The following is a 12482-nucleotide window of genomic DNA, read 5'->3' as shown; positions in this document are numbered from 1 at the left end:
GCATACAATGAAATATTATAAAAACTATTTTTAAAAGTCATAGTCTTAAAGACTAGTGACTTGGGGATATGCTCATTGTATACAGATAAGTAAAAAATAAAAGCAGAATACAAAAATGTATATTCAGCATGTCTCATCATGCAAAACAAAAAAATATAAATATGCATATAAAAATAATTATCTTTATTAATTTGAGAGAGAGAGAGAGAAAGAAAAAAAAAAGAGAACACAAGCAGGGGGAGGGATAGAGGGAGAGGGAGAGGCAGACTCCCCACTGAGCAAGGAGCTTGACTCAGGGCTCCATCCCAGGATCCTGAGAACATGACCTGAGCCCAAGTCAGATGCTTAACTGACTGAGCCACCCAGGTATCCCAAGGCAGTTCTATTTGTAACACTTTAAAGAACTTCCATATCCTTCTCCAGAGCGCCTGCACCAGTTTGTGTTTCTACCAATAGTGCAAGAGGGTTCCCCTTTCTCTTTATTCTCACCAACACCTGTTGTTTCTTGTGTTGTTAATTTTAGCCATCCTGACAGGTGTGAGATAGTATCACATCATGGTTTTGATTTGTATTTCCCTGAAAATGAGTGATGTTGAGCATCTTTTCCTATGTCTGTTAGCCACCCGGATATCTTGTTTGGCAAAGTGTCTATTCACGTCTTCTGCCCTTAATTTTTTAGGTGTTGAGTTTGATAAGTTCTTTGTAGATTTTGGATACTAACCCTTTACCAGATATGTCGTTTGCAAATATATTCTCCCATCCTGTAGGCTGCCTTTTAGTTTTGTTGTTTCCTTTGTTGTGCAGAAGCTTTTTATCTTGATGAAGTCTCAATAGTTCATTCTGGCTTTTGTTTTCCTTGCCTCAGGAGACATGTCTGGTAAGAAGTTGCTACAGCTGAGGTCAAAAAGATTGCTGCCTGTGTTCCTGTGTTCTCTTCTAGGATTTTGATAGTTTCCTGTCTCACATTTAGGTCTTTCATTCATTTCAAATTTATTTTTGTATGTGTATGGCGTAAGAAAGTGGTCCAGTTTCATTCTGCATGTGGCTGTTCAGTTTTCCGAATACCATTTGTTTTGTTTTTTTAACTTTCTTTTTTTTTATTTTATTTTTTTTAGATTTTATTTATTTATTTATTGAGAGAGAGAGAGACAGAGAGACAGAGAGAATGGCTGGGACACAGAGAGAGGGAGAAGCAGGCTCCATGCAGGGAACCTGATGTGGGACTTGATCCCGGATCTCCAGGATCACACCCCAGGCTGCAGGCGGTGCTAAACCACTGCGCCACCCGGGCTGCCCTCGAATACCATTTGGAGATAATGTCTTTTTTTCCATTGGCTATTCTTTCCTGCTTTGATGAAGATTAATTGACTATATAGTTGTGGATCTATTTCTGGGTTCTCTATTCTGTTCCACTGATCTACGTCCCTGTTTTTGTGCCAGTACTGTACTGTCTTGAGCACTATACTTTTGTAATATAGCTTGAAATCCAAAATCCTGATGCCTCCAGTTTTGTTTTTCTTTTTCAGAATTGCTTTGGCTATTCGGGGTCTTTTGTGGTTCCATACAAATTTTAGGATTGTTGGGATCCCTGGGTGGCGCAGTGGTTTGGCGCCTGCCTTTGGCCCAGGGCGCGATCCTGGAGACCTGGGATCGAATCCCACGTCGGGCTCCCGGTGCATGGAGCCTGCTTCTCCCTCTGCCTGTGTCTCTGCCTCTCTCTCTCTCTCTGTGTGACTATCATAAAAAAAAAAAAAAAAATTTAGGATTGTTTATTCCAGCTCTGTGAAAAATGCTAGTGGTATTTTGATGGGGATTGCATTAAGTGTGTAGATTGCTTTGGGTAGTATAGACACTTGAACAATGTTTGTTCATGGAATGCTTTTCCATTTCTTTGTGTCCTCTTTTAATTTCTTTCATAGGTGTTCTATACTTTTCAGAGTATAGATCTTTTATTTCTTTAGTTAGATTTATTCCTAGATATATTATGATTTTTGATGCAATTGTAAATGGGGTCAATTCCTTTATTTCTTTTTCTGCTGCTTTGTTGGTGGTGTATAGAAATGCAACAGATTTCTGCACATTGATTTTTTTTAAAGATTTTTTTATTTATTCATGAGAGACACAGAGAGAGGCAGAGACATAGGCAGAGGGAGAGCCCAATGTGGGACTTGATCTCAGAACCCTGGGATCACATCCTGAGCCAAAGGCAGACACTCAACCACTGGGCCACCCAGGCGTCCCCTCTGCACATTGATTTTATATCCTGCAACTTTGCTGAATTCATGTATTAGTTCTAGCAATTGTTTGGTGGAGTTTTTCAGGTTTTTTACAGAATATCATGTTGTCTGCAAATAGTGAAAGTTTGACTTCTTCCTTGCCAGTTTAGATGCCTTTTATTTCCTTTTGTTGTCTGATTGCTGAGGCTAAGACTTCCAATACCATGTTTATTAGTAATTGTTAGAGTCGACATCCTTGTCTTGTTCCTGACCATAGGGGAAAGGCTCTCAGTTTTTCCCCACTGAGGATAATATTAGCTGTGGGTCTTTTGTATATGGCCTTTATTGATGTTGAGGTCCATCTATCTCTACTTTGGGATTTTATTAGGAAAAGATGCTGTCGGGCAACCCGGGTGGCTCAGCGGTTTGGTGCCACCTTCAGCCCAGGGTGTGATCCTGGAGACCTGGGATCGAGTCCCACATCGGGCTCCCTGCATGGAGCCTGCTTCTCCCTCTGCCTGTGTCTCTGCCTTTCTCTCTCTCTGTGTCTCTCATTAATAAATAAATAAATAAAATCTTAAAAAAAAGATGCTGTATTTTGTCAAATGCTTTTTCTGCATCTATTGACAGAATCATATGGTTTTTATCCTTTCTTTTATTAATATGGTATATCACATTGATTGATTTGCAAATATTGAATCACCCTGCAGCCCAGGAATAAATCCCATTTGATTGCGGTGAATAATTCTTTTAATGTACTGTTAAATTTGATTTGCTATTATTTTATTGAGAATTTTTGCATCCATGTTCATCAGGGATATTGCCCTGTAATTCTACTTTTTAGTGGGTGTAGATGTTACTTCCTTCTTCAATTTTTGCTTACATATATTTTAATATAATTAATATGTAACTTCTATAATGTGGAAAATTATTTTTTAAAAACCATTTTATGATGATGATTGAAATTATTGCTATATAAAAAAAAAGAAAAAAAGAAATTATTGCTATAAGGCAAGGGTACCTGGCTGGCTCAGTAGGTAGAGATTGTGACTCTTGATCTTGGGGTTGTGAGTTTGAGTCCCATGTTGGGTGTAGAGGTTACTTAAATGAATAAATAAAAACTTTTTAAAAAGGGGCAGCTGGTGGCTCAGTCAGTTAAGCACCCAACTCTTGATTTCAGCTCAGGTCATGACCTTACGGTTATGAGATTGAGCCCCACATCAGGCTCCACACTAGGTATGAAACCTGCTTAAGATTCTCTCTCTCGCTCTTCCTCTGCACCCCTCACTCTTGCATGCTCTGTCTTTCTCTCTCTCTCTCCCCCTCTCTCTCTTTTTAAATATTTTATTTATTTATTTATTTATTTATTTATTTATTTATTTGAGAGAGGGAGAGAGAGAAAGAGAGAGAGAGAGCGTGCACACACAAGCAGAGGGAGTGGCAGAGGGAGAGGGAGAAGCAGGCTCTCCACTGAGCAAGGAACCAGATGCAAGGCCCAATCCCAGGACCCCAGGATCATGACCCGAGCTGAAGGCAGACACTTAACTGACTGAGCCACCAAGTCATCCCTCTCCCTCTCTCTTAAAAAAACAAAACAAAACAAACCTTGTTCCTCTAAGGCAATTTTGAAAAATGTGTATTTCTAGGAGTTAAGACAAAGCTTCTTTCAGTCTGCTTCCAAGAGACAATAGGATAGTTGAAAGAAACTGATCTTCAATGACTATTACTTTTAAGAAGAACAACAATTGGGCAGCCCAGGTGGCTCAGTGGTTTCGCATTGCCTTCGGCCCAGGGCCTGATCCTGGACACCCGGGATCGAGTCCCACACCGGGCTTCCTGCATGGAGCCTGCTTCTCCCTCTGCCTGTGTCTCTGCCTCTCTTTCTCTCTGTGTCTCTCATGAATAAATAAATAAAATCTTTAAACAAACAAACAAAAAGAACAACAATTTAACATCTCTTAACAGATTAGTAGTGTAAAAACACTAAGGGGAAAATCCTATAAAATTAATACCTATATTTTACTTGTTCTAGAACTGTTATTAATAAGCATTTCTTATTTTTTTCACCATTGTTTTTAACAAGAAGGAAGAAAAAATCTTTTCAAAACAAGAAGTGTGAAATGAGAACATAAATACCTTATGAGCCAAGTGGAAGAGGAGGCGGTTTTGAAGTCGGCTTTTTGGAGCTGAAAAAAAAAAGTTCAAGCTGCTTATTACTGTCTATGACACTTAGTCCCTTGCAAGAACAACAGGAGTGAGACTCAGATAATCTTCTCAAATCTTTATCTATGTGATCCTAATCTGTCTCTACTATCATATATATTATTTTAGTCTGGTTTCTACCTGCAGTGGCAGCAACAGCATCAGGAACCAGAAAAAAAAAAGTTCTGTTCTTCCCCAGCACTTGTTCTACTTGATTTCATCATGGTGACCCACAGCACAACGCCACACACACACAGTTCCAGTACCAGCCCACAGCTGGGCTGTTCACACACTAACCAAACACTAGAAATAAACAGTTTTGTTTATCTCAATTAATGTAGAAATCCAGTGTCATTCAGCTGTTCTTCCAAGTATTCCTTGTCAATTCCTTCTAAAATCTCCTTTTCTACAATTATATGGCCATATTTTCTTAAATATTAGCCCAGTCTCTACTCCATGTATCTTCTAGCATGATAATCTACCACACTGAAACAGTCAACCAAGTGAAAAGGTAAACATCTTTCAAGTTCCAAATCCCCTTTTCACTGTTGAAGAATTTTCCTAAATCTAGATACCTAACCCTACGTCTTTTTACAGAAAAAAATCATACTTCAAAGCATAAAAAGAAAAAAATAAATGGAAAGATAGCTAGCTACCTTGATCACTTTCTATGTGTCTAACACTCTTTTAGGTACAGATAAAGTCTAGAAACATGAGATAAATAATAACTTAAAGGCTCATATAACTAAATTAAGAAAAACTACATTAGTACATAGGAAATAAGTTTGTGTAGTGATTAAGAAAGGCTTCAAGTTCCACAAGACCCATGAATCTGAGCTGGAATAGTTCCTAAATATGTATATATGAGTTAATTATCTAAGAATTCTATCCTAGAATATATTCTTTCCTAACAAATTTCCTAACAAACATTCCCTTGGCCAGTTTCTCTACATTTCTTTGAATTTAATCTGATTCATACTCTCATTTTTTTTATCTTTCCTCCCCTGTTTTTCTTTGTCCTATTCTTACTTGCAGGTTGATGTCCAGTTCTTCTTAGACAGCTGTCAGGACAAGTAAAGCAAATAAAAATAAGTCTGAATTCTTCAAGTGGAAATTACTTGGCTTTTCACTCAGAAGCAGGGAAAACAGCTATAAAATCCATATTGGTAGGGCTTAGACAAGTATCCTCAGCTCCTACAACAGCATGAATATCCTACCATGAGGGGGCCTAAGAAAGATAACTTGCCCTTTTGCTTCTCTTTACCCTGCTTGTCTGCTATAGCTTCTGGGAGGTAGGGTGGGGAGAGGAAGCAGCATAGAGATTAACTCTCTCTTTAAAGTTGCTTAGATTCGGGGATCCCTGGGTGGCTCAGCAGTTTGGCAGCTGCCTTTGGCCCAGGGTGTGATCCTGGAGTCTTGGGATCGAGTCCCATGCCAGGCTGCCTGCATGGCACCTGCTTCTCCCTCTGCCTGTGCCTCTGCCTCTCTCTCTCTCTCTCTGTGTGTCTCTCATGAATAAATAAATAAAATCTTAAAAAAATAAATAAATAAAGTTGCTTAGATTCAGTGTTCTTTGAAGATTAAATTTATTGTTTAGTTTTCTTTTCTTTTTAAAGATTTTATTTTTAAGCAATCTCAACTCCCAACATGGGTCTTGAACTTACAACCCCAAGATCAACAGTCACATGCTCTACTGACTGAGCCAGCCAGGTGCCCTATTTTTCAGTTTTCTAATTGTGCTTGGTTTCTCCATAGAAAAATGAATTAAATGTTTTAAAATCTCTAAAATAACTCATATCATTAGTGATGAGTACTAGATATTAAAAGGGGCCATTTTACCTTTAAATCCAGCTGCTTCAGCTTGTTTATACATTCCAAGAAAAAAGTAGGTACAGGCTAGGTTCACCCAGACTTCAGGATTGCAATTTTCCTCTTTTGTTGCATTTTCATATTCCTGAAATATATATTAAGCAGCGATCTCATTTCGGCAGTAAAGCAACTGATGAGCCATTCTTCTATAATGGAATAGGATTTCTTACTGAGATTGGGCAACTTCACATTTAGGGAATCCTATATGCTCCTGAACTATTCTGTACCTGCAAGATTAAATACTGAAGCTATAGTTCAATCCTACCCAAGGGGACGGTTGTCCACCTAATTAATTTTTTTTTAAGACTTATTTATTTGAGAGAGAGGGCATGGGCCCATTCATGTGCAGGAGGAGGGGCAAAGGAAGAAGAGAATCTTTTTTTTTTTTTTTTTTTTTTTTTTTTTTAAATTTTTATTTATTTATTTATGATAGAGAGAGAGAGAGAGAGAGAGAGAGAGAGAGAGAGGCAGAGACACAGGCAGAGGGAGAAGCAGGCTCCATGCACCAGGAGCCCGACATGGGATTCGATCCCGGATCTCCAGGACCGCGCCCTGGGCCAAAGGCAGGCGCCAAACCGCTGCGCCACCCAGGGATCCCGGAAGAAGAGAATCTTAAGTAGACGGCCTGCTGAGCATGGAGCTGGAGGCAGGGCTAGATCTCATGACCTGAGTCAAAACCAAGAGTCAGACACCGACTGCACTGCCCAGGCATTCCTGTTTTCCACATAATCTTAAACTTTTTTTTTCCCTTTTGAACAATGATATGGGCTAACAAACTACAGAAATGAAAAGTAACTAAAATACTTTATTTTTGCTAACTTAAAAAAATAAAAGAAATGCAAAGGTTCAGTTAACTTAATATTTGATAACCTTAATATACTACCAATACTATTTCATTCTAATTGTTTTCTGGCTTTACTTATTTGGCTTTACATTTTAAAAAGTCATTTTCTTGCACCTGGGTGGCTCAGTCTGTTAAGTGTCTACCTTTGGCTCAGATAATGATCTCGGGATCCTGGGATCAAGCCCCACATCAGGCTCCCTGCTTCAGTGGGAAGCCTGCTTCTCCCTCTGTTCCTCTCCCCTGCTCATGCACTCGCACACGCACACGCTCTCTCTCCATCTCAAATAAACAAAACAGTGTTTTTTAAAAAAGGCATTTTCTTCCTGAAAAGAACACTTCCCGAGATTCGTTTTGTCAACCATGTTTTCCACATACTCTATTTATCAGACTTTACCAGTTACCTTTGTTTCTTTTTCTTCCTATACTTGGGCTACTCTCTTTCCCCTCTATCTTTCACCAATACCAGCAGCCTCTAATCTGTCTGTTTCATACCTTCCCTCTGCCCTCACTGATTTTGTTGTTTTTGTCCTTTGTCATACCTCCTCATTACCTAATCTTGGACACTTTCACCTGGTTATGCAGGTTTTATAAATATCCTTAGATTACATTTGGGGGTAAGGATATGTGGAAAATGTTCAAATAATTTCATTTATGCTTTAAAAATTGCTTGACAAAAGGTGACTAAAATTTTATCTAGATTCATAATCTTATAGGTTGCTCATTAGATAGGTGCTGTTTACAATGACCAAGAAAAACAATTTTTGAAACCCAACTTGCACAAATATAAAGATAATATAATCTTTCCTATGTCTAAAATTAGCCCAGCACAATAAAAGTAAACTTCTTTAGAGAAAAGCATCATGGAAATTTTATCAAAAGGATTTATTTCTCTTCTTCTAAAGATTTCCTTAAGAAATACTACTATAAATATTTTCAACAATCTCATTAGTATATACCTAAAAGCAAAGAATAAATTAGACATATATATATATATATATTAATTTATAGAAGATTTCTGAAGCAATACATCAAACAAGAGCCAATGGTTGTCTCTGTTAACAAAGAAATAGGATTGGGGAAAGCAGACAGGTTCTTTTTACTTTGTTCCTTCGTGTAGTGTTTAAATTTTACCAGAAGCATGTATTATTATAATACAAAGCTTAAAAAGTTTTTCAAAATCCTTATGTTTTATATATATATATATATATATATTTTTTTTTTTTTTTTTCTTTTACTAACCTCCAAAGCTCTCTTGTAGTCACCCAGGTGAAAAGCACAGTATCCAATCCACAAATTAGTATCCTCTTCTTGTTCCCCAACATGACGTTTGAACTTCAATTTAAAATTTCATGAAAAAAAGGAAGGTTGGGAGAGAAGGATGGAGGGAGGAAAGAAGAAAAGAAAGAGAGAGGGGAAGGAAAGAAGGAAGAAAGAAAAACTTTTAATAAATTCTCTTTAAAAAACTGCTATGTTGGGGTGCCTGGCTGGCTTATTCAGTGGAGCTCTTGATCTCAGGGTTATGAGTTCACACTCCACACTGGGTGTAGAGATTACTTTAAAAAAAATTAAAAACCAAAACCATTATGTTAAGCTACTGATAAAAAATAGGAAATCACAAGTAACAGAAGCTAGACAATAGTGTTCAATTAAGCCTATACATAGGGAACTTAGTACAATTACTTTTTTTTTTTTAAGATTTTTATTTATTTATTTATTTGTTTATTTTAAGGTAGACTCCAGGACTCCTTGGGTGGCTCAGCGGGCAGGCTCATCTGCCTTTGGCTCAGGGCATGATCCCAGAGTTCTGGGTGCTTCAGTGGTTGAGCATCTGCCTTTGGCTCAGGTTGCAGGCTGGGGTCCTGGGATCTGTCCTGCATTGGGCTCCCCACAGGGAGCCTGCTTCTCCCTCTGCCTGTGTCTCTGCCTGTCTCTCTCTCTCTCTGTGTCTCTCATGAATAAACAAAATCTTAAAAAAAAAAAAAAGAGTCAGAGGCTCAACTGACTGATCCATCCAGGTGCCCCAGCACAATTACCTCCTAATTGTCATGGAAACATATTTACTTTTGAATGTTGCAACATCTAACAGAATATACATTTTATTTATTCCACTAAGCATCATCAAATGCTGGAACAGTTAAGGCTACAGAACAACTGAAACATGCTCTAGTGAAACAATATATAACTGTATGATCATCTCAATTCCTTTCAATGTCAGGAATTAAAAGAATTTTAATATCTGCTTTATACATTATTCAAGAAAACTATAACACAGATAATTTCTTAGACATTCACAAGGTGAAAATTTCTAGTTCTCTTAATATTTCCAGTTGAAAGAAAATCATATATTTTCAAAATTTCACATTTGTTTCTCTGTATTTACTAACACCTTATTCCAGAAAGTATTTAAGAGTTATCCCACAACAATTCTGGGGGCTATTAAGGAACACAAGAATTATGTGAAGTATCTAATGCCATATAATTGAAGGTTACTGAGATGATGCAATGAACTCAAGGCCACCACAGTCAGGGGAAATAGAAGCAGGGACCACGACAGCCCACGGACCCCATTACCTGTGTTCTCACCCTCCATGTTCTACTGCCTTCCAACTCACACTTCAAACCTGTCCCATTAGGGCACACATATATTTATTCATAGGTATGACCTTTCACTGAGAGTAAGCCTTTAAATCATTCCATTATTCTTGAATAGGCTTATCAGAGCCCACAGGAATTACCGATATTCAGAAGACTAGCCTCATGTACGTCCACTGTGAAAAAATATTTATGAATTCCCCTGCCAACATTAGTCCTGTTTTGGAGGAAAGGAATGAGGCCTTGAAGGAGGAGTTTGAACTCCCATGGTAAGATGAGAGTTTTCCATTCTACAAGCTGATAAACCAAAAACACTGGGGAGAAAATTGAATAGGGAGTCAATGCATATTTATAGATCATTGTTACAGAACACTGGCTGCCTTGACTGTTACAAGATGAAGACATCCATTAATGCTTTCTGGTCTAGGACAAGAACTTACTCCTGTAGTTAATGCCCTAACATTAAAAATCTTTCTTTCACAAAATGCTGTGGATTTGAGTACAGCACCTCAAGTCTGAAGAAATACTTATTTGAAGCCTCCCTAAATTTGCTCCAGAAATTGCCTGGAAGCACAAAAGAGCTCATGAGACCCTCTCCCTGCAAACCACAGCAGTTCTCATCCCCATATATCATGGTGCTTTGGCTGGCCATCTAAGAGTGTAAGCACAGAACAGAACCTCCTCAACAACTTAAAAGCAGTGTGGGATTCCATATAAGGAAAATGTGGTCATTGTCTTAAAGAGAGAAGAGAAACAAGAGACTGATAAAATATACCTACCACTTAGTCTATTGATTTGCAGAGCTAGAAAGTCTTTCTAAGCCAATTTCCCTACTTTAATGATGAGAAAGCTAACACCAAAAAAATCAAACAAGGTGTCTCTTCCTGTCTCTCTGTCTCTCATGAATAAATAAATAAAATCTTAAAAAAAAAAAGTATATCTTCTTAGTGCATCTTTTTTTTTTTTAAGATTTTATATATTTATTAGAGAGAGAGAGGAAGAGACACAGACACAGGCAGAGGGAGAAGCAGGCTCCATGCAGGGAGCCCAACGTGGGACTCAATCCCGGGACTCCAGGATTACACCCTGGGCCAAAGGCAGGCACCAAACTGCTGAGCCACCCAGGGATCCCCTTGGTTCATCTTTAATCAGGTATATTGTTAACATGGAATCTGCAACATGTGCCTGACTAGATTTGCAGGAAGCCCCCCTCCAGCACCCACCTGTTCCAACAGCATAGCAACCAGCATTCAACCAAGCATTCATCCACCAGCTCCTGGCATCCACCTCCTAAGAAGCAACCTTCTTTGGGCATTACCTCCAACAGGGTAATCGCTCCAGTGAAATCCCTTTGCGAAAGCAGCTCCTCCAGTTTCGGAATCTTCCTACCTTTCTTCTTTCTTTTGTCCGTGTGAGGCAGATCCCCGCCTACAGCAGGTTTGGCCCTTGAAAGCATCTGCGAAGGAAGCAACAAAAACAGCTGTACATCCAATTCCAATGGTCAGCTTTATTTTTTAAAAATATTTTATTTATTCATGAGAGACACACAGAGAGAGGTAGAGACACAAGCAGGCTCCCTGCAGGGAGCGTGATGCGGGCTCGATCCCGGGACCCCGGGGTCACGACCTGGGCTGAAGGCGCCTCTAGGATCAGTTTTTAAACTCAGAGCATCAGCATGTCAAATCCTTAACAACGAACCCTGGGAAGCCCATTCAAACTCTATACAACCCGTATTTCTCCAAAAGGGCCATCGCCCTGGACGTGAGCTGAACCCAACGGCTACTACATCTTCTCTTCTCTGTCAATTCATTCGAGTGGGGACATCTCAGCCTTTCCTTGGCCTCTAACCATCCCGCGGGCAGCTCAGGGGCGGGGGTTGGGGGAGAAGCAGGGGAAGAAAGCCTGGAGGTGTTTACAGCTGCATCCCTGGCTCCGGAGAGAACCGGGGTAGCGCAGGGACTCCCCCTCCGCTCTCACCCCTACGCTTAACCCACAGGCGTGCTGGGAACCTCCGATCTCCAGTCCTGGGATCTACTCAAAGTTCTCCCTCCCTGTTGAGAGCCACTCACCATCTTGGCGTTGGTTCTGTGAGCCCCTTCCCCGGACCGACAGCCGAGGGCCCAGCCTCGGCGCCTCTCGGCATCCGCGCAGCCCTCTCCGTCTCCACAGCAACCCGCAGGGAAGGGGGGGCGGAGCCCGGTCCTTCGCTGAGAAGCGCTCTCGGGAGCACCGGTGACGCCGTTTTTTGGTTCCGCCTCCCTTCCGCCGCCGCAGGCGTGCAAGTTCTTTAGGAGGAGAGGCGTCGTCCTCTGCTGCGGGAGCGGAGGTTTGTATCTCTGCTTACGGGTTTACTCTAAGGAAAAAAAAAAAACACACACTGAATCCCAGTGGCATTTGTTTTTCAAGTGCGAGTCTCCTGGGAAAGTGATTTTCAGGGACCACTTCCGGTTTGGGCCGCGTTGGGCTCCATAGCAACCCGCCGCGCGGACTTGCACGTGATCCCGGGCCTCGGGGCTCCCGGAGGCTTAGCGGGAAAGCGCTGAGCCCAGGGAGTTGGCGTTTGCAGGCGGGAGTTCACCAAAATACAGTTTCTTATTTACACGGGCAAACGTTATAAGGAACTGTAATAATTACATGCTGATTGGGCGACTTAATTTATCTACTTGGCTCCCGAACTGAGTCACCACGGCTGCAGGGGGAGGATGAAAGCACCGCCCTGAGGAAATGTTGGAGCTGGAAGGACTCTTGAGGGACAGTCG

General features: G+C 40.4%; 1 protein-coding gene across 2 annotated transcripts in view; it reads right to left on the bottom strand.

Annotated features, from left to right (window-relative positions):
• Nucleotides 1–11877, bottom strand: part of IFT56 (intraflagellar transport 56) — a 51033-nt gene extending 39156 nt beyond the window's left edge. For both annotated transcript variants that reach the window (XM_055335513.1, XM_055335515.1), the window contains exons 1-5: nt 11793–11877; nt 11042–11179; nt 8371–8463; nt 6258–6372; nt 4353–4402 (exon numbers count right to left, since the gene is read on the bottom strand). In XM_055335513.1, coding sequence (XP_055191488.1) covers nt 4353–4402; nt 6258–6372; nt 8371–8463; nt 11042–11179; nt 11793–11795 — 399 coding nt within the window. In that variant the 5' untranslated portion in view covers nt 11796–11877. The remainder of the gene's footprint in view (nt 1–4352; nt 4403–6257; nt 6373–8370; nt 8464–11041; nt 11180–11792) is intronic.
• Between the last annotated feature and the right edge of the window lie 605 nt (nt 11878–12482).

This window comes from Nyctereutes procyonoides, unplaced genomic scaffold, assembly GCF_905146905.1.
Source record: "Nyctereutes procyonoides isolate TBG_1078 unplaced genomic scaffold, NYPRO_anot_genome, whole genome shotgun sequence".
Taxonomy (NCBI): Eukaryota; Metazoa; Chordata; class Mammalia; order Carnivora; family Canidae; genus Nyctereutes; species Nyctereutes procyonoides.
This window is presented reverse-complemented; position numbering and strand designations above follow the sequence as displayed.